The following is a 26,365-nucleotide window of genomic DNA, read 5'->3' as shown; positions in this document are numbered from 1 at the left end:
TTAAAGTTTAATGGGTACCTGCCTCGCCTGCGGCAAATGGATGTTGGAGGGAAATTTATTATGTGGCCAGGGAGATATAAAATATACAGTAATAGCTATAGCACAAGCTAAAAGGTAAAAAAAAAGCGATGTAATGGGTCACAGGTGTGGTAGTGTTTATTACTGAGATACACAAAGCATCTGATTAACCTAGGTACCTAGGGAATCTACACAAAGATGGGTATTAAGCTGATCATTGAGGGTTAAGGGCATTTGGAAATTAGAGGTTTGGGGATGAGGCATGAATGTCCAGGGGAGATAGCTAAGTAAATTCAGAGTGAGAAAATAACAGTGCATTTGTGAAACATAAACCATCTTGTTTTGTTGGTGCAAAGGGAAAGTGAGGCAGAAAGTGAGGCCCAAAGGAGTGGGGCCAACTCATGATTCATCTTGGATGGCAGATGAATGTGAAGCCCCTGGAAAATTTTGAGGTAGAGTTGTATAAGCAGAGCTCTGCCTCAGATGGAGTAAACTGTGTTCAGGATGAATTTGTCTTTAGGACATGCTGAAAGCAGGGAATGCAGATAGAGGACTATAGCAGCAATCTAAGCAGCAATCTAATCTAAGAAATAAGGAAGGCCTGACTTCCCAGGGTGGTGGGAGAAATGGGCTGGAGGGTGTGGGTGGGGCAGATATTAATAGGTATATGGAGTTCCTTTGATTTTGTGAGATATTTCAGGTTTACTTTTTAATCTCAAAATATTCACTTGTGGTTTTAAGTGCTATCTGTGATCTTTATCGGCTATGGAGCCAGATTCCCTAGGTACCTAGGTTAATCAGATGCTGTTAACTCAAGTAAACTCTGCTCATTCTTCCAGGCCACTGGCTACAATTTTGCAAGCCCTTGCATTATTTTTTATCTATATTTACTTGAGATTCATTTCCACATATATTGTCCCTTATAGAATCTTGTTTATGTGGCAGGGTAATTAGTATTAGTCTCATTTTACTGGAAACCTGCCCAAGGGTATGTTGATAACAAATATTCGATTGAAGGTTCGTTTTCATTGTTTCTTCTTTTCTCTCCATCTACTTCAATTTTGAGGGTTCAAACTGATCTTGAGACTCTGGAATGGCAATAGGAAATCTAATCCAAACTCAGGTCTAACCTTGCTCCCTTTGCTTCTCCTCTCTAGCCCCCTTGCCCCACAGGACGTCAGGATGGTCTAGAATCAGCTGATAGATTCTAGTGCACTCCTAGGACCATCTCAGCCTACAGTTCAATCTAGGGTCTTGAAAATGACTGCAGATCCACTCTACAGAGGGAGTTTGGGCTCCGAAGTTGGTCTGGAGCCTAGCTGGGCATTGGAGGTGGAGAGGATGAGGTGGTGGGAGCGAAGAGTCTTTCAGGAGCCCAGAGCTACTGTTCTCAGGCTTAAATGATTTTCTTTTCTTTACATAGCAACTTTCTGATCCTTTGAAAATCCTCCCGGGAAAGAGGCTGTGTGCCATCCTGGTTAATAGTGTTGGCTATAAAGAGCTCAAATGTGAGTTCAAATTTTGTCTCATTAGCTGTGTGGCTTTAAGATGACTGTCCTAAATGCTTGGTGCCTTCGTTTTCTCATCCACGTTATACGGTAATAGGATTTACCTTGTGAAGGTGGTGGAAGCATGAGGACACAGGTTAGTTTATGACCACACTGTAACCTCTGAGGCTGTAAGCTTTCACTCCTCTATACTCTCACAGACTCTTGCCTTCTATCACAGCAAGTATCACAGAGTATTTGATTATTTCCATTTCTGTCTTTTCACTAGACCATGAGCTCCTTGAGGGCTGGTTCAGTAATGCTAATATCCCATGCTTGAGGTCTGGCAATGTACCAGGAACTGTACTAACTTACATAGGAGAAGACTGAGGACCAAGAGGTTAGACACTTTGCCAAGAATCACATGTAATAAGCAAAAGACCGGGATTTAAAGCTGGGTGTGTTGAATTGCATTCTCAATCGCTGGCCTGTTGTATCCTAGCCTTAGTCATCTTTGTACCCCCTGGGGCCTGATGCAATGCCCAGCATGGATTAGATGCTCACTTAATGATTACTGCTTGATGAATAGGTTTGTTGAATTTTACCCAACAGGTGGTTGGGTTTGATTACATCTCATGTGACCTCTGTGGGCTATTGCTAAGTAGCTGAACATGTTGAGAGGTACTTTTGTCCTTGTTTTCACAACCTCTTTAACTTTCAGATTTGACAGGTAAGGGTATCCTTCTTCCTTAGATGGGGGAGGAAGAGAGGGAGAGGAGTCATTAAAGGTTAAGTTATTGGCTTAAGGATTCCTGATTTTAGACTAGTTCTCAGGCCTCTCTACCTAAAACAACTATCCTTGAATTAGTGAAGAATTTCTTATTCTCTTGATGAGACTCCCCCATAAACAATGTTATTAACACTAGCATTGATTCATTCAGAAGTAAAGCTATTTGTTATGCTACTAGCTAATAAATGAATTTACTCAAGAGGAAAATAAAAACAGAGGGTGGCAGTCAACCTCATAGCATTTGTCTCATTCATTTACATTCATGCATTCCAGAAATCATTACCGAGCATCTACAATATTAAAGGCAACCACCATGCACAGCATAATGTTCTTGGAAATAGTATGACAATCTTCCTGCTGGGGGTTGCCCTGAAAGAGCAACCAAAACAACTCAGGGGACTTTACTTTCTCTCTCTCTTTTTTTTAAAGAAGTAGAATGTATAAAAAGGATATGTATAAAGTGAAAAGAACCCTAGATTTGGAATCAGAAGCAGAGAATTACAACCCCAGCTGTGTCACATAGTGGTTAAAACCTGGACTTTACTGAGCACGTATTTAGTGACAGGTATTATTCAAAGCCTTCTTATTCACTATTATTATTATTAAATATTAAAAACAGCTTTATTGAGATTCACTGACACAAAAATTATATATATTTAATGTATGCAACTTGATGTTTGGTTATACATATACATGTGAAATGATCACCATAATCAAACTAATTATTATATCCAGTACCTCTATCTAGATACCATTGTGTATGTGTGTTGAGAAGATTTAACTAAATCTATCTTCTCAGCGAACTGCAAGTATACAGTATAGTATACTGTTGGCACCATGCTGTGCGTTAGGTCTCTAGATTTAGAAATAACACTTATTCAGGAAAAAAAACTCCACCAAAAGGTTATTAGCTAAGGAAGGAGGGATTAATTAGATATTCATTTTTATCAATTAATTTTAAATGATTATTCATTTTGGTTCTGATGTATTATAATTTTTCAGGCTAATATTTTATATCAGAATATAAGGGTTTGAATTGTTATATAGTGTTTCATGCTCGATTTCTTGATTCCAAACTGCCTTGTAAATTCTCAGGAGGAAGGGGTAGTAATTTGTAATTTTTTGTGTGTCCCTCTCCAGGTATGGCAGAGTTCTCAGTTTTGGTAGATGGGCAATGATGAATTTATAGCAAATACTTTCAGTAAAGTGATATCTAATGTCCCTAACATCATCATCATCACTATTTTCTTAATTGAAAAATAAGATTTTAGCCTTTTATTTATGAAAGCGGTTCATTTATTTCAACTGTGAGGAGGTGAGAGCTAAAATCTTGAATGTGAAATAGTTATGAAAACTGAAAGGCATGGTTTGGGGAGATTAATCAAGTGGACTTTAGGATATTATTCAAACAGCCACTATGTTCTTGGAGTTTGCATAATTAAAACTGAGAAATTTATGCCTAGCGCCTTGGTTTTTCCTGCTCAAATGCTGCAAAACACCACCCTCCTCCTGCCCCCAGCCTTGCCAAAGTTGTCATTCTGAGCTTAAACCAAACATGGGCTTGGTTTCAAGTGACTGTGCCCTCCTGGCAAGGTTCCATCAAAGCTCAGGTCTCCACGGCTCACACTCTGGCTGGCTCTGGTGCAGAGAGAGGAACGTTTACATCTGCATAGCAAGTAGGAAGGTGTCTTTTGACTCCACATCCAGGGATTTGATTAATTCTGTATAATTGCATTGAGAAATTCCAGAGAGATCAGAGCCTGGGATGGCATCTGCATTCATTCTTCCATCTTCTCTCTGCCTCAACAATGAGTCACTTCTATGCTGTAAAGTTGCTATTAGACCACCTCTGGTCCAAAGCATAGGTCAACTTGACATGTCAGCACTGCTCAGGCTGAACAAGGGCTCCGGGTGGCTCATTCATAATTCATGCATCTGAAAAGTGGATTATGTGTATTTAGGTTGCTCACTTCCCAATCGTATTTCTGATACTTTCATAGCAGAACCTAAAAGCCTTCATTCTATTAAATTATTTCTTAAGTAAATCACTCTTTTCTTTCAAATTAGTGCTCTCAGTGGAATTCATTTTGGTCTATAGATCTTTACAGTATGTAGACAAGATGTAGAATGTTTTTATATGCATTCTGTAAAATATCATCTATGAAAAAGCCCTCTTCCCTCTTCCCCTCATTCCATCTTTCCCCAATCACGTATTTTGTGGCATGCATGTGTGCTAAGTCGCCTCAGTGGAGTCCAGCTCTTTGCAGTCCCGTGGACTGTAGCCCTACAGCCTCCTCTGTCCATGGAATTCTCCAGGCAAGAATACTGGAGTGAGTTGCCATGCCCTCCTCCAGGGGATCTTCCCGACCCAGGGATCGAACCCGCCTCTCTTATGTCTCCTGCACTGGCAAGCAGGTTTTTACCACTAGCAGTACCTGGGAGGCTTTTTACAGTTTGAGAGAACACCAACTGATACTTGAGTGATAAGATGGGAGGAATATAAGCTTCCCGAAACTAACATTGTTCAAAAAGTTGGAATATCATATACTAGGGCTACAGTGAGTTGTCCATTCTGAACTGGGATAATTATTTTACTAACCCATTCCTCTAAAAGCAATTAACCAGATATTCTTTTTCTTAATTCGCTTTGATTGTTATTTCTTCCTTGCTGCTGAGTTCCCAAGAAATAGACCTTGGAGGTAGAATAGAGACACAGTCTTTGTTCAACAAACATATTGGTAGTTTCAGGTATCTTTGGACATTTTGGGGAAAGCAGATATTATGTGATTTCATGGTGCCTTTGTTGCCAGTTGAAGATACTAGAAACTCTAAAATCTCATGAGAAACCTAATGGTTTTTCTTCAGCATAACTAGAAGACATCAAATCCTGCCAGTTATGTTAGGAAATGAGCCATTATGTTGATCTCCTCACAAAACCCTGTTTCTGAGAAGTTTCTCAGCTCTGTGGTGCTTTGGCTAGGTCTACTGCTTGTCAAAAGTGATCAATCTTGATTCCTAAAAAGTTGTGGCTAGAATTCTAATGGAAACATGTTATAAACTGACTTTTTTTTTTTTGGTCTGCAGATATCATCTCACTAAATTCAAGTAAAATACTCTTTGTGATTAAACAGGTTTTTGATGTTGAGTCACCATTCATACCATAAATAGCTGACTACTCAAAAATGAGAACACAAGCCTCTTACATTTTAACTTATTTTAGCTAAGGACTTAGTTGATGACTGAATACAGGCAAATTCAATGTGCTTTTAGAAATTACTTTTGCATGTACTTTGACCCAACCAAAACTTAAATCCCATTTCTTCATCCCAAATCAATCAGAATATTTTGACAATTGCATGATTAGAATAATTAGTTTTTACTTTATATGCTAATGTATAACAGATGAAAATTTGATCAAAAATGGTAAGTAAAGGATACTTTTAAGATTGTATCACTGGAATTGCAAATATAACTAGGCCAAAATCCTGTTCTATGACTTTTCTTCCCACTTTATTTATGACTCAGAGTAATGCACCTTGGATGAAGGAATGGAAATTAAGTGCTCCCTGTTTTTTCAGTGATAAACTAAAAGGCTACCTTACTACTTCCGAGTAATTATTAGAAATAAGAATAGTGTGGGATAATAACCATTAACACTTACAAAGTATTTACTACACACTAACAATTTGCTAATTTCTTTACAGGGACCATCTGACTTGATCTTGCACATAATGCAGTTTCTATTGTTATTTTCATTTTGCAGAAGGAAAAAACTGAGGTCCAAGGAGTTTAGTAAAAATACAAAGCAATCTGACTCCAGAGCCCATCTTTTAACCATGATAATGAAGTAAAAGGAAGTATCCCCAATGATAGGGCCAAAGGGGGTATTGGGTAGTAGGCAATTATTAATTTTTCATCAGATGAAAAGGAAAGAATATAAACCCTATAAAAATGGAGTCTGTTCCCCAAGGAGTTGAGAACTGAAGGCTCCCTGAGAAATGAGTCTTTATGATCTTTAAATTTCAACTTCATGGGGCAAGAGCAAACATCAGCAGTGACTATAGACAGAACTCAACAACCTCAAAGGTGGGTCCAGAGACCTCTAGAGAACATTATCTTGATTCCCAGTCATCTTACAGTAGTTAGTGTACTGCATGCCTGGTCTGCATGTATCTTGGTTGGCCCTTAGTTCAAGCTTGGTTTTCAATTAAAGTGCAAAGTTATTCAACTTGCTTAACTTGACAAAAACTGATAATATAAATATATTGCAACTGTTGATAATAAAGGGCTCACCTTGACATTGGCAACCTGAGAGGAAGAGCAGCTCAGCTCTAAGAAGGTAGAAGATACAGTAACAAGTCTTTCCAGTGCGTTCAATCCACCCCTTTCTATTCTCTGTGCTCCATTTGGCATTATCTTGCTCAGGCCTCCTTCTTCCTTTCTATTTTTTTTTTCCTTCCTCCTTTCTAAACTCTACTGTTCTCTTTAGAAAGCCCAATTATGCTTTCTCTCATCTTCTACTCTTTTCCTTACTTATTTTGCAAGATCATTGTCCAGTATATAATAATTGGGCAAAGCAAAAGCCTGTTTTCTTTCTAGCATTAATTTGTCCCGACACACACTGGTAACCCTCCTTGGTGAGTTTTATTTGGCAGTGGTCTCAGAAAAGATGTCTGGACTGCAGCTCTTGATACAGTGACACTCAGCTACTCATCACTTTTGGACTGAATAGGAATAAATCCACTTCTTTTCAATACTTACTGTGCTTCCTTGAATACAGTATTTATCTCTTAATCTGAACATATACACTTTTTTCAATTTTCTGAATCCATGGGAAGTATTAAAAGGGCTTTCACTGAGCAGAATGTTAGGTGAAGTATGGGAAGTGGGTTCAAATAAAATGAAAAATGCATTCAGATATTAGTTACTCTGAACTTTTAATACAACATGTATGTTTTGAGTATCTACATTGGTTCATATGCTGGGGAAACATAGATGAAATAAAGGGCTTAGTTTTGGCACTTAAAGTAAAGAGTAGCAGGTAAAAAATCCAGTAAAGCCTCAAGAATCACTCATGTGTTAATTAGGACTCCTTACTGATATGTATTTAATTACAGCCAAATGTCTGGCATGACCAAAGGCAAATATAAAATCATTTCTACCATCTAAGAGGAAGCATTTGCTTCTTAATTTTTCTCTTTCCATATTAATGACTATAAAAGCAGATACACCCATTATGAGATTAGTAGAACTGTTGGATGTCCCAGTGGCTATAACCTAACTTAATACATTCGCAAGAACTGAACCCTTAGCCGAAGCTTGCATTTCCTTCCTGAGGTTACACACTTTCATTCTCACTCCCACAGTTATGCACATATTCTTGACCCTTTTTTATGTCTGACTGCTTAGGTCAGACCACCCCAAAGTCACAATTGGGCCACCTCACTTTTGTCTCCCCAATGAATAGTCTCTATGGAACCATCTTTCACTGAGAAAGTCTGTAAAACTTCCTCATTGTAATGAATCTCTGTATAGCTGCATATCAAACTCCTAAATAGGACATCCTCCATTATCATACAGGGAGTCCTCATCAAAACTTGTTCCACATACTTAAAGCCAGGAAAAAAAAAATTTCAATGAATGTTGTAATCATACTGTTTTCCCTTTCACCCTGCCTGCTAGGAAGTTCAAATCTCAGTTTTGCTCAATCACTTTGTATATTTATTCTCCTTCCCTCCTACTTTACTATATGGTTTTTATCTTTTATCCAGACAGGATGTCTTTGTATACTTACGGCTTATTATGACCTTGTTAGAAGCTTACAAATCTTTTTAGAATTAGATGTTGTATAAATAAGTTCTTCTTAACATTTTTTATTTTAAATGTATACATAATTGCAATATTGGTCTAAATCTTGATTTAATCTCTTACCTCATCCTCTGAACAGCTCAGACATGTGCCTTTGCTTATGACCTAATGGTTGAATTCCATAATTCTGGTTCTGAAGTTTTGAAAACTTTTCATAGGGGAATATATCCTGTGTGTTGTGTTTATCTAACCAACCCATAAATAATCTGTTGTTGTGGAATCGAGGTGGTGATGCCCAAAGAAAAGTGATAATAATGATGATTGGAGTCACTGAATACTTTGGTACATTTTAGGTAGGCTAATATATCTTTTAGCCTATTATCAAAGACATGTTGTAGCCATAGCTTAGTTGTCAAGATTGGGAAAGTTAAACTTCAGGAAGCAAACTCCTTCTGAGACAAACCAGAGTTAGTTTCTACATCTTATTAACAGTCAGCTTCATCCAAGATTTATAATGCACTGAGCAAGCTGAATTGGCTATAGGACCAATTTAGAAGCTCTGTGTAATGTCTTTGAATACCTTAATGTTGACATTAATCCATAATTCACAATTTCAGGATATGCTTCTTGGGGGGAAGAGAGGAGGGCTGGGGCAAAACAACAATGAGAGAGTTCAAAAGGGTGGAAGATGCACTCGGGGTATTTGGATTGGCACTGTAGCACTCGCGGATGCTTGTGATTGCTTATCTGACTTATCTAAACTGCTGACGTCAAAAGAATTAGGCTAGAAATCTTATGATTACAGCTTTTCTTGTGATCTTTTCTGGTATTTCCTGTTTCCTGTCAGGCCAAATATACTTCGAGAGAGGGTTATTTTGTGGCATCTCACCGTTTCTGCCTCAGCGAGAGCCCGAGATACAAATAATTAAGAACAACATCAGAAAACTCTATCCACTGCCACCTCCCTCATAGTCACTGACATTTCTTTTTAAACATCAAAAAAGTTTCTGTAATGATTCAGAGTAGGGTCTTATTTTTAACGGAACAAGGTCTATTGTTCATTAAAAAGAAGAAGCCATTTCAATTATGTTTCTATTACCTTATTTGGGTGGTAACCAGCAAGCAGGCTGTATGGTACAATTCAAGCAGCCAAGAAGGCTTCAGAGAGAAAGGAGAGAGTTTCAGAGGAAAAGGAGGAAAAATGGCCACGAAAGGCTACACTCTTCCTTTGCAAACACAAACACCTTATAGCAGCAAGCAAGAAACAAAATGGATGGTTAAGGATGAGCATCATCAAATCTCACCTAAATGTAGCTAAATCTTCAACTTGCTTTCTGAACTCCACACTGATGTTTGCAAATAGAGCCTGAGAGATCAAGATGTTAATCATCAATGGTTTATTGGCAAATGTACTACAGACCTAAGCTACCAACAACCAGACGCACTGGCTATGTCTGGCCCACCGGTCCCCAACCCTGAAATTCTATCTCCGAGTGACAGGCAGAAAGAAGCAGAACAGAGTCACAGACATATTTCATTTATGATGGTTTTTAGCAACCAGCAACTACCATCTCTTATTTATCTTATATGTAACTTCCTTTAACCTCACCATCCTGTTTAAATTCTCACCTCTAGTATTCTTTTCTGGTGAACAACTGCTCTTTTAGTGTACTGCAGACACTCTAGATGGGGAAATTTACAAAGAGAGGGCTTGGAACTTGCCCACAATAATTTACAGTTGAAAACAAGAAAGATACCTGTATACATATACACCTAAGTATGCATTTGTTGGTAAATTTTTAATTCTTGCTTCTGTTTAAGATGGACAACACACACTTACAGAATGCAAGCACAGAGATGCTGGCACTTGGGAGTGAAAAGGATAGAAAATTAGATTTAGAGAGATTATCATGTAGAGAAGTTTGGACCATGGCAGAAAGCATGGCTGAGTCAACAGCATGGCTGCACATCAAGGAACCTCGAATTGTTTCCAAGTATATTGAGTAACCTCCAAGTACGTCAAACTTTCTTACCTAAGAAAATGCAGAGGTGGCACTTTCTATTATACAGTGCAAAGAACTCTCTGCTTTCCCCTTAGCATTTTTCAGTAGTTTTACAAAAGTTAAGATCTCTTGTTCATGTGCACTCTGGTCCTTTTGATATTATGTCTTCATTTTTTTCCCCACTACTCTTTACGCCAAACATCAGAGCAAGTTAACTTGATTAATCTTCATTTCTCAACAATTTCTTGTGCTTTTCTTCTTCTATACCTACATTCATATTAATTCCTTCACCAAGAAAGTCACCTTGTCACATCTTGTTGAGATCTTAACTATTTTAAAGACATAGCTATCATGACCAGTCCACACAGAGCCTTTCTCACTATAGAGATGGGTGAGTTAATGTCCATTCCTCACGGAGTATCTGTCACACACTTGTATTTGAGTAAGTAATTCTGTCTAACTCAATACATTATAAGCTACATAAGAACTGAGTTTTTCTTATACATTTTCTCATCCATCCCGCGACACATAGCCTTGAAAAAGTTATTTGCTTAAAAAAGTCATGGCAACCTGAAGACAGGAAGAAACATAACTTGGCAAAGTAAGAGGGATAGAGTGTTCTGAGACTGGGAAGATAAATTCTGTCAGGTTTTGAGTTTGGGGAGAAGATGAGCATGACTTTGAATGGGAGGTCTGGATAAAAGAACTTCAAGGATGTAAATTCTTCAGAACAGGGTGGTGTCAGATGGGATAGGGCGTTGACTTAATGATTTGTGTATTATTTCTCATAAGATGCTATAGCACTTGGGAAAGTTGGTTTGTAAGTTAAAGAAAAATATTTACCATCTCAAAATTTTCAGTGAACACCAAACTGATGGTTAGAAATCATCGGTATCCCTACCCACGTCCAGCTCTCCACCAGCCCCTGTTGCTAGAGTGACCTTTCTAAAATGTAAAATTTATCACTTCCCACTAAAATTATTTGAAATCTTCTCACTGTCTGGAGGAAATATTCCTTATAAAGGCAGATTAAGCCCTTGGTGACCTGCCCCCAGGTTTGCCTTTCTAGTCTCATTATTAGAAGTATTTCTCATCTTCCTAAAATACTCATTTCTCATGACGTGGCATTACCAGAATTCCCTGCATTTTATTCTACTATTTCCTTTTTCTGAAATGTCCTCCATTTCTTCTTCATTTGGAGAAATGTAATTTACTTTGAATGGTACCTCAAAATAACCTCCCCTCTGAAAGCTCATTTACCACCCATAATTCAGACACCCATAATTCACACTCTCTTGTGTGTTGGGACTGACTTTGTGTAGGTATATTTGTGAGCTCAGTCGCTTCAGTGGTGTCTGGCTCTTTGTGACCCCATGGGCCACATCCTGCCAAGCTCTCTTCCATGGGATCTTTCTTGCAAGAATACTGGGGTGGGTTGTCATGCCCTTTTCCAGGGTATCTTTCCAACCCAGGAATCAAACCCATATCTCCTGTGTCTTCCCTGTATTGCAGGTGGATTCTTTACCACTGAACCACTGGGTAGGCCCAGTGTAGGTCCCTCCAGTGTAACATATGTCGCCTACTTAGCTTGCTCTATCTGTCTATGTCTGTTCCCACCTATCCATCTATTCAACAATTTACCTCAACTTTCTTGGTTCATGAATTTTTATTTTTTAAGGAACCAAGACTGGCACATGATAATCACTTAAAAAAAAAAAAACTTAGTTAAATCAATAGACTTGGTCCTTCTTTAGCATTTCTACAGAGTATTATCTCTACTATATCTTAAAACATATGCCATTCTACCTCAATATCAGTGACTTGTTTATAGACCTGTATTTTCTAACAGATTGTAATCTCATTTCATTCTGCATTCCTCCCAGGTACAGTAACAATGCTGTGCACTGAGTAGACACTCAGAAGATAGTTGTTCAATTAAATAATTGAATAAACCTAGAAATTTGAATCACTTACTTCCCTTTCTGAGTATCTTGAATAAACAACCAGTAAATGTAGGTCTCAATTTCTTCTATTTCTAAATGGGGAATACATTCCCATTCAACTGATGCTTATTGTATTGTAGAATAAGCTAAATACTTGGACATAATATTGAAACATCATTTTCCATTCTGTGACCTCCTAGAATGTTTCTAATTATTTTTGGAGTGTTTGAAATATTTTCAAAAATGTTTTCAATGCCAAATTTGTTTTAGTCCAATTTTATCTGTTCACATTCTAGGTGCATGATCACCAAATCAAAGAATAGGACATTTAGGATTAAAGAGGGTAGAAATCACCTGCTTTAGAGTTTATAAGTCCTGTGAATTCACAGTTCTTGATTTTATATACTGATTTAATTGATGAGGAAATATTTTCTTTTGTTCTATTGTAGAATTAAGTACTACTCCAAGAAAAACATCACAGAACTCAACTACTATTCAAAAGAGATAATGAGGGCACAAAAGATGTATCTCAACGTCAAGTGAGGTATAGAGAGGACAGAGAAGGAGAAGCAGTATCAGCTCCCAAGGAGGAGGCAATAATGGTTCCTGTTGCAACACTGGAAAAAATAAGGACCCCTCTTATAATATGTAGCTTTCCTGCTCTTCATACCAGTACACTTCTCCCAGTGCCCTCCAACCTAATCTTCTCCCTAGGGGCAAGGTGCAGAGAAAGGAGAAAAAGAACTCTCAGAAATTTCCAATTTGCACATTCAAGCAGTGATAATGTATCAGACCTGACCTGAGTACAATGCCTGTATGATTATGACAACAATTTCAATTTGCATTAGATATAAAACTTCAGCTTTCAACGGGGAACCTGATCAGAAGAGTGTGACTTGTAGGCATCCTGTTTCATGAATTATGATCATTCAGTTGAACCTTTCTGTGTCAGAGTTCTGAGATGGTTACTGAAATGCATGAGCATATTTTAAGGGAAAGAGAGAGGGAGTAGAAAGGGGAGAATGACTGGACTCAGCACATGCATGGGAATGTAACTAAAATAAATAATATTGAGTAGGCAGTTCTCAAGTACAGGGCTCAGCACATGGTAGCTCAACTAGTGCATAAAGGAGATCACATTTTTGGAAATAGATCAATGTGATTTTTCTTTTGCACTCTCTTGTGTGTGTCTTCCCCATCCACCTCACCAGAGGCATCCACTGGGTATGGTTAGGAATACGGTAGCAAGAGGGAAAAGAGAAAGAAGGAGTCACTATTCATCATTTCATCAGAGTAAGGCTTTTTGTTTTATTTGTGTGTGTGTGTGTGTGTGTGTGTGTGAGGGAGTTTGTGGCAGAACAATAATCTTAAGCATTGGCTTTTGTGAAAAGAGAAAGTGAAGTGAAGTCCGCTCAGTCGTGTCCGACTCTTTGCGACCCTGTGGACTGTAGCCTACCAGGCTCCTTTGTCCATGAGATTCTCCAGGTGAGGATACTGGAATGGGTTGCCATTTCCTTCTCCGGGGGATCTTCCTGAACCAGGGATTGAACCTGGGTCTCCCTCATTGCAGGCAGACGTTTTAACCTCTGGCACTCTCATTTATCAGATCTCACTGAGAGGTAGGCTGTGGATTTGGTTTCTTGTCTCTTCAACACTGAAGCTTCCTCCTCTTGGGAAAGGTGCTATGGCACAGAGTAAGGCCATCTACTCCTGACACGCTGGAGAATTGTAGGTAGGAGAATCAGACAGAGCCCAGTGGTTGAATGGACATGGTTCCCTGTCTCAGATTGGTGCTTTGCCTTGTGTGTGGTTGAAACGTTCAGATGAATGTGTGGGAACCTGAGACACAGCCACCAGGGCGCGCCCTGGAGAGGAACAAGGGGAGGGAAGTATTTACCCAAAAGAAGTCACTTCATCCAGAGGAAACTGGCCACCACCTTGTTAACTAGTTCAAATTGCCTTACCTCTCATTAGGGTGGGTTCAAGAGGAAGATTTGATTAGGGGAAGAAAAGAAACAGGGTACATTTATTTTACCTTTGAATGTAGAAATGTGAGATCCCTGTGACAAATGTTTTTAACAGTGACTGGTTTCCTCTTTATTTCTGTATGTGTTTTTGATTATGCTTCTTATGTTTAGCTACTTCCCTGGTGGCTCAGATGGTAAAGAATCTGCCTGCAATGCAGGAGACCCATGTTCGATCCCTGGGTTGGGAATATCCCCTGGAAGAGGGGCAACCTATTCCAGTACTCTTGCCTGGAAAATCCCATGGACAGAGGAGCCTGGCAGGTTACAGTCCATGGGGTCACGTAGAGTCGGACACTGACTGAGTGACTTCACCTTCACTTTTCACTTTCATGCATTGGAGAAGGAAATGGCAACCCACTCCAGTGTTCTTGCCTGGAGAATCCCAGGGATGGCGGAGCCTGGTGGGCTGCTGTCTATGGGGTCGCACAGAGTCAGACACGACTGAAGTGACTCAGCAGCAGCAGCAGCAGCAGCAGCAGCAGCAGCAGCAGCAGCAGCAGCAGCACGACTAACACTTTCTTATACTTGGGTCCAGTTTTTCTGCAGTGACCTCATCTTTCTTCCTTCTCCTTGGTGCCCTATGATTGGCTCTACCTGTTCCCTTCTCTTTTCTTTCTCAGTCATTTTCTTCAGAAAATTCTAATTTTTGAATGAAATTTTTGTCAGAGATCCTCTCAATGAGTGTTTTGGGGTTTTATGAAGTGCTCATCAAGTCTATAGATTTCTGTGAGATTTGTGTGCCATGCCAAAAAAAAAAAAGAATGGAGAAGGAAGCAAGAAAGAGAATCTTGTGCTTTGGCTTTAATTCCAGAGGTTGAGGAATGTTTGGGAAAACTTCTAATGATTACATTATATGTCTTATTACCCTTGACTATTTAATTTTCTTTTTCAATACCTTGACCAAAGATCTGCATTCATTCCCATTATATCTCTCACCTTGATTTTATTTTACAATTTTTTGGCTTTTCCACCTTCCAATTTCTACTACCAGGTACATGCAATAGCATGCTACTCAATATCTTTCAAAATTTATCTTTTTATCTCCAGGGATTTTGTTTTCTGGAGTAGGCTTGGCCCCTTGGATGCACTTTTAAGACCATATACAACTAAGCCCTGCTTTGTCTTGTCAATTATGCTTTTCAATTGCACACAAGGCTGACTTTTAGGTTTTATCTTATTACTAATGATAAAGATGGTAACCTATAGGTTCTTCTATAGTAATAGAAGGCTTCTCTCATAGTTCAGTCAGTAAAGAGTCTGACTCCAGTGCAGGAGGTGTGGGTTTGATCCCTTGGTTGGGAAGATCCCCGGAGAAGGAAATGGCAACCCACTCCAGTATTCTTGCCTGGAGAATACCATGGAGAGAGGAGCCTGGTAGGGTACAGTCGATGGGGTCCCAAGAGTCAGATATGACTGAGTGACTAAGGACACATAGTAATAACAAAATGCTCAGGACAGGGGCTCACTTTACAGTTTATAAAATATCATGCCATGTGTACTGTTTTAGGTGAGAAGTACTCTGAAGCAAGGGTCTTTGATAAGTTTGTAGTTTGAGGAAATTTGAGACAAGTACACAGATACAAATCCAAATTCTTGGAGTGACCTCTTAATATTTTCAGGCTTCCCCAGTGGCTCAGCAGTAAAAGAATCTGCCTGAAATGCAGGAGACATAGGAGACACAGGTTCGATCCCTAAGTCAGGACGATCCCATGGATGAGGAAATGGCAACCCTCTCCAGAAGTCTCACCTGGGAAATCCCATCAGCGGATCCTGGCAGGCTACAGTCCATGGGGTCACAATGCAAAGAATCCAATGCAACTGAGCACACACACACAAAGAGATTAAAGTCAATTCTAAATACAAATACATGGAAAGGCAGAGAGACATAAACAGAAAAACAAAGAACAAGGTCTACATTGTGAGTACATCCAGGCTAGTGCAGGTAAATCACAAGTACTTTGAGCTTTGCTCTGTAGCATATTTTTGATATGGTGATACGTACCTACCATGTACTTTGAAATGTATTGATAATTAAAGAGAGAAAATAATCCCATAATAGAAGAGAGCACACACTTTCAGCTGCTTCTGTGAATTAAAAAATAACTTGGAGCTTTCGGTCTTAACAATAAAGTTTCTAATGTTTTCCTTTTAGAAATTAGATACAAAAGTCAATGTTTTGCTGTCCAGTGAAACTAGCCTTGTTTTAAAAAAAAGAGAGAGAGAAAAAAAAAAAGAAAAAAGAAAAAAGAAGCTGTTTCTAGGCAAAGAGCAGAGAACGTGGGAATAACATCCACCATTCAGCTTCATCCCCTCAAAAGCTCATTTGTAGAACCGGGTAAACACACACGTTCCGCATTCTATTTTTGAAATTACGTTGAGGAATATACAGAGTGTTATCTGTAAAAGAAGCAACTTTTGAAACTTTAGTTGATGTAAAATGTTCCAAGATTCATGAACAGAGTAATTATTCTAAAAGTATATAAAGCAGGCATAATTTACATGCATTTACTCTAAAATTTGATAATTATCAGTACATGACAACTCCTCTGTATGAAAGAGAACTGTCTCATATGAGTTCTGCACATACTTTATACCTTTTTAATGGTTTTGAAATTCACTCTTGTGTATTCTTTTCTTTTCCTTTAAAAGCTGTAATGACTAATCCTGATCTTCTGCCAGAACATAAGTTTAAAAATAATTCCATTAAAAGGAAGAGCTAGAATTCATATTTCTTAAGTAATCTGTGCCTAGAAAAAAAGTTCATTCATGCATTTAATGGCAACTTGTAAGCTATTTTATTCCTTCTGATAATTTTCCTTTTTTTTTTTTACTTATCAAAGTGTATTGAGCAGCTGACATGTGAAAGATGCTAGGGAGGACACAAAGAAAATAGAATGTTCTCTAGATTCTCAAAAAGCTGAAAATCTAGGAGGGGAGGAAGAAAATACACATTAATTATAATAAAATAAAAAAGCGATTTGCCTGTGAAATAAATACAAAGAAAGTTCAGTAAGACTTCAGAAGAGAAAGGCATACTTCCTCAGTGACCTCAAGAGAGGCTTTGTGGAGGGTATAGCATGTGAGTGTGGTCTTCAGTGATGACAGGAATTGGGGATATGGAGGCAAGTAAAGTAATCTTAGGCATTTGCAATGATAAGCAGAAAACAAGTTGGAGACTGTGGGATGCTTGTCTTGTCACAGTGGAATACAAGGGCTTAGAGGGCAATAATGACAAATAAGGTGGGGAAAGTGAGCTACTTTCAGAGTGTAGAGAGCTTTGGATGCAGAATAATAAAATTTGGATTATCTTCATAGGCAATGGAAAATCACTGAATGATTTTGAAAGGGGGGTGTATTCTGATTTTTCTTTTGGTATTATTTATCTAAATGATGGGGGACAAAAAAGGGGCACAAAGAGAGTACTGGCATTGGAGGCTATTGGAAGATAGTAGGTCAAACAACCTGAGGTTTAGCTCAGGGTCATATAATGGAATAGAAAGAAAGCAATGGGCATAATTTGTTGAGGAAATAGCAGCAATATCATTAATTATGATAGTGAACACTTATTGAGCATTGGGTAGGATATAGCTCTCTTTTAGGTACTTTTTAATATCATCTCATTTAATCCTCACCTTTTGCAGAGGTTACTGTTTTAACTCCCTTTTTTAAAGGAGGGGAAATGGAGCCGCAGAAAAATGAAGTAATTTGTACAGCTTTCACAGTTCACAACAGAGAGGCAGGTCTTAAACTTTTAAAAATCTCAACACTACAATGACACCCTAGTACTCTTAACTTATTTTATGGACTTGGAGCCAACTGGACTTGGAGAGCTGAAGGGAGAAGTTTTGAATCTGGGTTTCTGCAGGCGTGATGCCTCTTATGAAAACTAGGAAGTCAGATGAAGAAAAGGTTTAGTTCAAAGTGAGATGATGTGTCCCAGTTTTCATTCAATTTTGCATTCAAAGACTGGATTGACTCGTCAGTGATTATCATCCAGTAGCTACAGACTGAGTGGCCTTCCCTAGTGGCTCAGTAGTAAAGAGTTGGCCTGCCAGTGCGGGAGACGTGGGTTTGATCCTTTTAAACTCATTTTGTGGGCTTCAGGTTTAAGGTTGTGAAGATTCCCTGGAGAAGAAAATGGCAGCCTACTCCAGTATTCTTGCCTGGTAATCCCACGGACAGAGGAGCCTGATGGGCTACCATCCCTGGGGTCACAGAGGAGTCGGACATGACTTAGTGACTAAACAACAACAGCAAATTGAGAGGAGACTAATGTCTACAAGAACACAGAAAAATGTTATGGATTAATGTTAAGTTATCTACCGTTAAGACTAATTGATTCTTCGATCAAGGCAATTTGTCCTGCTTTGAATGAAATCATTAATAATGAGGAGTATTTGAAAGTAGGCTTGAATTTTTTACTAGAGTTTTTTAATTTTACTGGCCAGTTTTTATAGCCAATACTTTGAGTTGACATAGAGGTCTAAACTGACAAATGCTTATTTTCAAAGTGAAGCTCTAGATGGAATTCTGATTCATAAATTCATAATTGTTCTTCTATTAAGTTTGATTGCTCCGTGAATCTTTGGCACTTACCACAGTCCCTGGTATATATTACAGTCTAATAAATGCTCCTTGGTTTTATAATAATAAAAATTTCAGTCTTCAACATATTTAATGTATATCATGCTTGATACTTGAGATACTTAAAAATAGCTGCTTTGTCAATTTGAGTTTTACTTTCTGGAATCAGTTAATTGTTTTTAGATATTTTCTCTTCTGAAGTCATTCTATTTTCAGGGCTCAGTATAAAGCAAATTTCTGATATTTTTATTCTCCTTGAAGACTGGACAAGTTATAATGGCTATGGGGAAAATGAATGCTTTTTTCTTTTTGAGGGAGGTGTATGCTTTATATATTTCTGTAACCAAAGATTATTGAAATGGAAACAAGCTTAATGAATAAGTAAAACATAATATAAAATTTAGACCATAGATATCAAAATGAAAGGTAAGTTCCACAGCTGCAGAGCTTGCAGTTATTTGGTTGAATTCTGAAATCAAATTATTTATTCAACTAAGACCAAGTCCTGCTAGGGGATGTCTAGTCTTAAGCTGCTGACTAGAATCACAATTAGAATAATATTTGCACTCACAGCATTTAAGAAACCGTTTATTTATTCTCTGTCCTTCTTACTTCTCCCCACTCCCCTCTCCCCTCTTCTGGGCATGCTCTCACCACCATGCTTGAAAGCCTGTTTTCTACCCATAATAGATGGGGCATCTCCCCCTGGGAATCTTCCCGGCACTGGAACCCTGACTTAAACCTGAAGCCCACAAAATGAGTTTAAAAATGTAAAGGAGGCATAATTCTTTGACTTATTTTGCATGGGTAATTTTATTTTTTCTGCTTGGACCAAGGTTTATCTTGCCTGCTGAATCCCCATGTGTGCTCATCAATATATAATCCATAAAACAATGTCTTGGTTTAAATTTAAATTACCCAGCTTGTGTCCTGATCACATTAGTTTTGTGGACTAGAGTTGGGAAGATTAAGATGGTCTGATTCTAACACAATGTGAAAGTCTGGACAAGTTGTTTAGTCTCTAAATTACTGTTTGTCCCGTTTGTGTTAACTAGACAATTAGGGCATCCTTCATTTGCTTCATAAAGGGAAAATGATGAGTGTTAATAAGATTAAATACTTGGGTACAAGTTTAAGGAACTGAGATAAAACTCCAAATCTGAGCATGCCGATACATTCCAGAGTCCCTCTCTGGGGCAAGCAGCACCTCTGCCAATTGTCCAGCTCCTGGGGCCATGCCTAGAAGCACACCCCGAGATGTGTGAAGCTGAGACTCTCTCTCCCTCCTATCAACCCCCATTCCCTCCCCCAACCTATTTTTTTTTTTTTAAGACCAGTATTCTGGACATGGGGATGGGGGTTGGAGGTTGGAGGGGAGTGGGTGGGAAGGAGAGGTGGGACCAAATGAGAGAGTAGCATTGATTTGTATACATGACCTTGTGTAAAATAGATAGCTAGTAGGAAGCTGCTGAATAGCACAAAGAGCTCAGCTCAGTGCTCTGTGATGACATAGAGGGAGGTGGGATGGAGGCTTAAGATGGAGGGGATAAATGGACACATGTGGTTGACTCAGCCTGATGTATAGCAGAAACATTAGCAAAGCAATTATACTTCAAAAAGTAAAAATTAGCTCTTCTGTGCTATTTACCCTTTGGTCCTTTCCTGTTAATAAAGACTTAAAAAACAAAATCCAACCCATTGCTTTAAAAGTTGCATTGAGGTGAAGTTGCTCAGTTGTGTCCGACTCTTTGCAATCCCATGGACTATAGCCTACAAGGTTCCTCTGTCCATGGAATTTTCCAGGCAAGAGTACTGGAGTGGATTGCCATTTCCTTCTCCAGGGGGTCTTCCCAAGCCTCTAGCAAAGATATTCCCATGTATCACCTCCTCTGTAGAACTTGCTTGCTCTCCTCAGGAGACCTTGTTCCTCTCTGTCTTCCACCACTCACAGTTCAGTGTACTTCATCTTAAATATTTCTCATGAAAACTTATGCATGCATTTATCTTTCCACAAATCCTTTTGTTTTCTCCCTTTATTACCTAAGCAAAATCTCAGCGCAGTTTTCTATTTCACTTATGAAACAAAGTTCCAGTCTTGACTAAGAAGTATGAGTACAAATAATGATGTCCTTCACTAAGGAAAAGAAAAGCCAGAACTTTTACTGTTAAATTCAGCTTACTAAGAAACGGTGACTTCAGTCTCTAAAGTTCTCTACACTGTTGATTCTCTTCAGAATTCCTGCAGTTTCATGGTTTTTAGAAATGTAAACTTATTTATCTGTTATCACACGCAGTTGAAATACACATAGAATGTTATGGTATTTAATTTTCCTGTTTTTTGTTACGAGCATGGCCAACGTTGTGTACTAGAAATGCAATATGTGAAGTTCTTACAGGTAAAGAGAGTGAAAGAGAGGGAATATGTGCCTGTGGGGGAAGATTTAGGGGTGGGGGTTGGAGAGCAGAAAAGCCACTGCAAAGAAAGAGAGGTGTGAGCTGGATTTTGTAGGTTTAATGAAAAATTTTAGTTGCCTATGTCAAAAAGACATTCCAAGCATAAAGTAAGTCTCAGGGGCAATTTCTGTGGAGGAGTAGAGATTATTCCATTTTGTCAAAGTATTTCTAAATTGTCTGAAGATTCTGAGGCTAGGGTCAGATCTGAGAGAGACAGAGAGGGAGAGCAAGAGAGCATGAGGTTGCCTTGGTGTTTTTTGAAGAACCTTCTACTTAAACCCCGTATACAACCTGGAGCCAGTTTAAACCAAGTCCTTCTAAAAATAGAAAGATGCCAGGCCTTTGGAAATAATCTACACTTGCTCTTGAGTCCCTCACCATCACGCTGGTAGGGTGAGAATGGTACAGAGCACTTGATGAGAGAAGGAAACACAGCCTCAGCAACAAGATGAGAGAACGAATGAGACATTTTGGAGAGTGAAGCAACTCGCCTTTGGGGCCTCATCATATGGACTCATGCTGCATATATGGATGAAAAATGGCTTTTTGTCAATATCAGAAACTGTGAGTCCATCATCTCCTTGAGGCTGGGGTGGCAGGGAAGGAAGAAGAGAAGGCAAACAGGCAGCTTTTGGGGAGGTGCTGAATTACATCTTGCTTCCTGGCGAGCAGGACGAGGGTACCAGCAAAGCAGGGAGCAGCCTCCCTGGGAACCAGCATGGCCACTGATCTATATTCCACTGAGCGAGAGGTTAGGGGCCCGCGGGCACACTGAGACTCATTTAGCTCAACTTCACAACATTCAGAAAAATGTAACTTTAAGTGATAAAAAATTGTAACGCTTTGTTTTCTCTCTATAGTATTGCTTTTTCAGGAATTAGATGCCCACTAGCACATAATATAAACAATAATATACACATATCTCTACAGACAAACTAACATCTGTTAGATTAAGTAGTTTTACCAAAGTTGTAATCTGAAATATGCATTTTAATCATTCACTAGACTGAAACAAACCAAGAGTGGTTAAAGTTGAAGTGTCATAGTTAAGTTTTCTGCCCAGGTGGGTTTTTCCATTTTTCTTGAACTCACATGAAATATGGGATGGCTTTAGCATTACCTCATTTTTTCTGACCAAGACCCATTTCCTTGGGCATCCATCTCCCAAATGCCACATAAACCTCAGTCTCATGGGTTTCCTTCTCTTTCCTAAGTATTCATTGTTTACTAGAGACCAACACTTTTTGTTTTTAATTCCTTTCAAATCTGTTTTCCTCTTGCCCAGAACATTATTTTTTAATAATGTTCTCTTTAAATAATTAGGCAAGTTAAAAAAGTTTCTGCATAAATGATTAAAAACAAAATTAGCTGAGTTTTGATTTCCTAGTCTCTTTCCATGAGAAGAAGAGGTAATTTTTGGTATAGCTTTTCCATCTAGTTCCCCATCTCTCACCACCAATGGCATGTCAGGATTCCACGCATTAGGCTAGCCAAGACTTCAAATGCATAAACACATGCTCACATTCGTTCTTCTAAAGTGAACCACCACTTTCCAAATATCTACCAACATATTCCCTAAGGAAAAGCACACCCTGCATTTTTAGTTGACGGTGTTATCAGAGTCTCTTGGGATCCTCCAAAGGGATCCTAGATGTGTTTATGGTGTGGTCCCCACTGTTAAAAATATAGTAAAGTTCTTCTCAACTGTCCCAAACACAGCACATTCTTATAACGTGACAAAGCTCCTATGAATCATCATTTCCACATTTGTGAGCTGAATTTTCCTAATATCAATGGGGAAATTTGTATTATCATCATTTGTCAAAAGGGGAAATTGAGGCAAGGCAGTTTATCAAGTTTCTCACAACATAAAAAATGTTCAGTTCAAACTCATTCTTGGGAACACGAATACATGGTTTACAGCCTGTAAACCATGAGAAAATATATTTTACTTTGCATAAAGCATTACAAAAAAGCAACCTAAGAAGAATATTCTCTCAGAGACAACTAGCTTATCAACAAGAAATTGTAGAGACAGGATAGACAAAAACTGCCCAATTTCTTCCCTTCCTTATCAGGACTGAAGCTTAGGAAATTTCACTTAAGCCACGGGACAATCAAATGACAGCTTAAGCCCAGATCCCAGATTTCTTGACTTTCCACTCTTCATGCTCCTCCTGCCACATCACTCTTAATTTTAAGATGCATTTCAATAAAAGAGCAAACATTCATTAATCACAGCCCCCGGGCCTTATGCTGTACAGTTTGCCTGCCTTCCTTTTCCCATTTTTATATCTTGGGCTCTCCAAGGAAGGGACTTGAAAGTCCTCAGGCTTGGCCCTGGTACCTCTCACACCTCCCAGTCCGTTTACCTGGAATGCTGTGGAGAGCATCTTCATTCTCCAGAATGCCTCTCTGTTTGGTCGCCTGCAGCTCACTTTTGGATTTCCAGACCAGCTTTACCATCCTGATCATCTCTGGCAAGTCCCAGGGCAGCGGCCCCTGCTGGCACCCCGGCCGGCTGCCCAGGGGGGCGGGCAGCTCACCTTCTGGGGCCGTCCACCTTCTGCCCAGCTCTGCCGAGTGGAAATAGCGCTCGAGCACAGGCATTCTGCCCTGGTCCCCAGAAGAGGAGGTCGGGCTGCTGCTGCTGCTGCTGCCGCCGCGGCGGCGGCTGCTGCTACCAGAGGGGAAATTCTTCCCAGGCAGGGGAAGGCGAAGCCCCGGAAAATCCTCTCCAGCTTCGGAAAGGCAAGCCTCCTCCAGCCTGGCACAGCCCCCCTGTCCTTCCAGTCCCTCCACAAACACTGACGACGAGAGCGACTCACTTCCCAAGGTTTCTCACTGGTGAGAACGGTTCCTGTCCTCCTTCCTTAGAGAGAGAAAGCATTTTTCCCCCCCTTCTCTCTCAGGCACTGACTTCGCAGCACTTAATTAATCCCAGGCTACAGCTGGAACGACAGCAGAGGGGGGAAAAAAAGCCATTGAGGTTTTAGCCTTTGCTTTTTATCTTCTTCCGATTTATTTGTTCTCAGTTTTCTTTTGGTGCTTGTCAAAGTTTCTCAAGTGGCTTGTTTAGCCCTTAAGGACTTCATGCCAAGAGGTGGGGGGCTCCCCTTTGCCAGCCTCTCAGAGGGGTACTCCAGAGGCCAGTTACCTGAAGGTGTCAGGTAAGGAGTCACCCTCTTAGTGCAGGAAACCTAGAAGTTTCCGCAGCTCCAGCCCTCAAGGAGAAAACAGGGGAGGCTGAGCACTGGCAGGACCGATTTCGCAGCTGCTCCTTTCTGGAAGGTCTGGCTGGGGGCCACCTTGCCAGTCCACCACAGTCTGCACTGAGCTGGGGTTATTCGAAAGGTCTTGGGTTGCTCCCCAGGACCACAGTTCACACACTCCCCTCCTCCATAACTCTCCCTCTCCGCTGTCACTTGGTTCTCAGCAAACTTAACTGAATTTTGGACTACTAGTCCAATCCCTTTGTAACCTCAGCTGCCCTTCGGCTGGAAGGGAAATAACAGTGAATCACACTCCAGAGCTAACTTTGAAAGAAGTGACTTGGGGAAGCATCCAGATCCTCATGCAAACGTGCGGTGAGGTTGCAAAGCCTGGACACATTATTTGGGATGGAATAATAATTTTAAAGCAGATTCATTGGAGACATAAATGGCAGCAAAAAGAAAGTGTTGAAGATTCACTTTCCAGAGATAGAGTGCTGGGGACATGACATTTGGGCCACAAATTGGCACCCCCCCGACCTGACAGTGGTTGAGTTGAGGACAATCAGGGGCCGCCTGTCTTGGATCCTGAGGTTCAGAGATGGAGGCGCTCAGCCTAGAGGTGAGAACTCGCACAGCAGAGGGGTTGTCCCCTGGAGCTAGTGTGAAAAGCCCTGACACAAATGAAAGTGAGGTGGTATTTTGCCAGCAAATTGGGTTGGTAGGAGCAATTTGAACTTGGACATTCACGTGGCTAACTCCTATTTTCTTGGGGAGGTCATTGTAACAATCCCATCTTTCCTTTTCATGTCTCAGCATTGCAAAGGGCTTTATTTTGCTTGGCATTTTATTTTGTTGATGTACAATCTGTTGCTCCTGTTCTGCTTTCCTTTTGGGGCTGTTTTATCACATAGTCATTTGCTGTTTCTTTAGGGGAGAGGATAAGGACCATTGTAGGGCGTGTATTATTTTCATCTCCCTCACCTCATGTTTTAAAAGTTGAAACTAGCAAAAGCTACTGTCATGTTGTTATTGCTATTATGATTATTCCTCTAAACCCATGGGTGAGAAGTTTAGTTTTCTACAGTGAATTAAGTGGCTTTTCTTTTTTCTGGATGGAAAAGTACACTGGCAAAGCTTTCGTAATGGGTGAAGAAGGGTCAACATCTTTAAGGACAAGAAATAACAATAAAACATATTTAGGACACTGCTGCTTGTGAGTTTCATGATTAAAATATTGATCAAGCAGCTCTTCCTGTAACAACCAGATATTCATACAACCCAATTAGGAATCAATGACCCACTTATGAGAAAGATGTGCCTTTTTTAACTTCCTTCTTTGTTAAGAGATGAAGGGATTTAAGGCTCAGTCTGACAGTTCTACCACTTTTGACAGCCCTCCCAGTTCTTATCTTACCCTTCCATCAGGTTGGGGGCATTCAAGCTCTCTAGAATTGAAACAATTTTATTTAATAACCACATGTATGCTGCTGTCCTCTATTAGCATATTTCCTGAATAGTGTCTTATACTCACTCCTCAGTCACAAACTTCCTTGACATAACAACCGAAGAGTTTCCTAAGTGTTTGACTATTTTTATTTTTGTTCAGTTATTTTGTAATAGTACTTAGCATCAGGATATCCTGACCCTTGGAACAAAGGGGTTAAGAACAAAGAAAACAAATATATGATATAATATGTTACATACACTAATGTATTAAGAATATAACTCTTCATTGCATATTCCTTTCAGAATGACTTTAAAAAAAAAATCCTAGGATATAGGTTTCCACTGTATTCTCTATATAATTTTACATATTTCCATGTAAAAATACCTTAGAGAAGTTACAAAATGTTGAATCATTGAACATGAACACTTCATAGTCAAAATAAATTAAGGCCAGGAAAATGTCATCTCAAGTTTTCATCCTTGAAGAGGAATCTTCATTAGAATATTTGGAAATTAAAAATACTGTACAATTTAAAACAAAAATTCTCCCCAATATGGGATTATCTTCATTCCACGGTAGAAGTGCAGAA

The 26,365-nt window shown here is 39.5% G+C and overlaps 1 protein-coding gene and 1 long non-coding RNA gene across 5 annotated transcripts in view; one reads left to right on the top strand and one right to left on the bottom strand.

The window, feature by feature from the left end:
- PDE7B (phosphodiesterase 7B) overlaps positions 1-26,365 on the bottom strand; it is a 359,981-nt gene that overhangs the window by 136,538 nt on the left and 197,078 nt on the right. The window contains exon 1 of one of the 4 annotated variants that reach the window (XM_027972491.3): positions 23,487-23,960. The exons of the other annotated variants lie outside the window; for them this stretch is intronic. Coding sequence (XP_027828292.1) covers positions 23,487-23,724 — 238 coding nt within the window. The 5' untranslated portion in view covers positions 23,725-23,960. Of the gene's footprint in view, positions 1-23,486; positions 23,961-26,365 lie in introns of those variants that run through there. 4 annotated transcript variants of the gene reach the window in all.
- The window catches only part of LOC114116101 (uncharacterized), a 36,862-nt gene continuing 11,052 nt past the window's right edge, over positions 556-26,365 (top strand). The window contains exon 1 of the long non-coding RNA XR_003590153.3: positions 556-23,961. This is a non-coding gene — a long non-coding RNA (uncharacterized LOC114116101). The remainder of the gene's footprint in view (positions 23,962-26,365) is intronic.

This window comes from Ovis aries, chromosome 8 (assembly GCF_016772045.2).
Source record: "Ovis aries strain OAR_USU_Benz2616 breed Rambouillet chromosome 8, ARS-UI_Ramb_v3.0, whole genome shotgun sequence".
Classification (NCBI taxonomy): Eukaryota; Metazoa; Chordata; class Mammalia; order Artiodactyla; family Bovidae; genus Ovis; species Ovis aries.
This window is presented reverse-complemented; position numbering and strand designations above follow the sequence as displayed.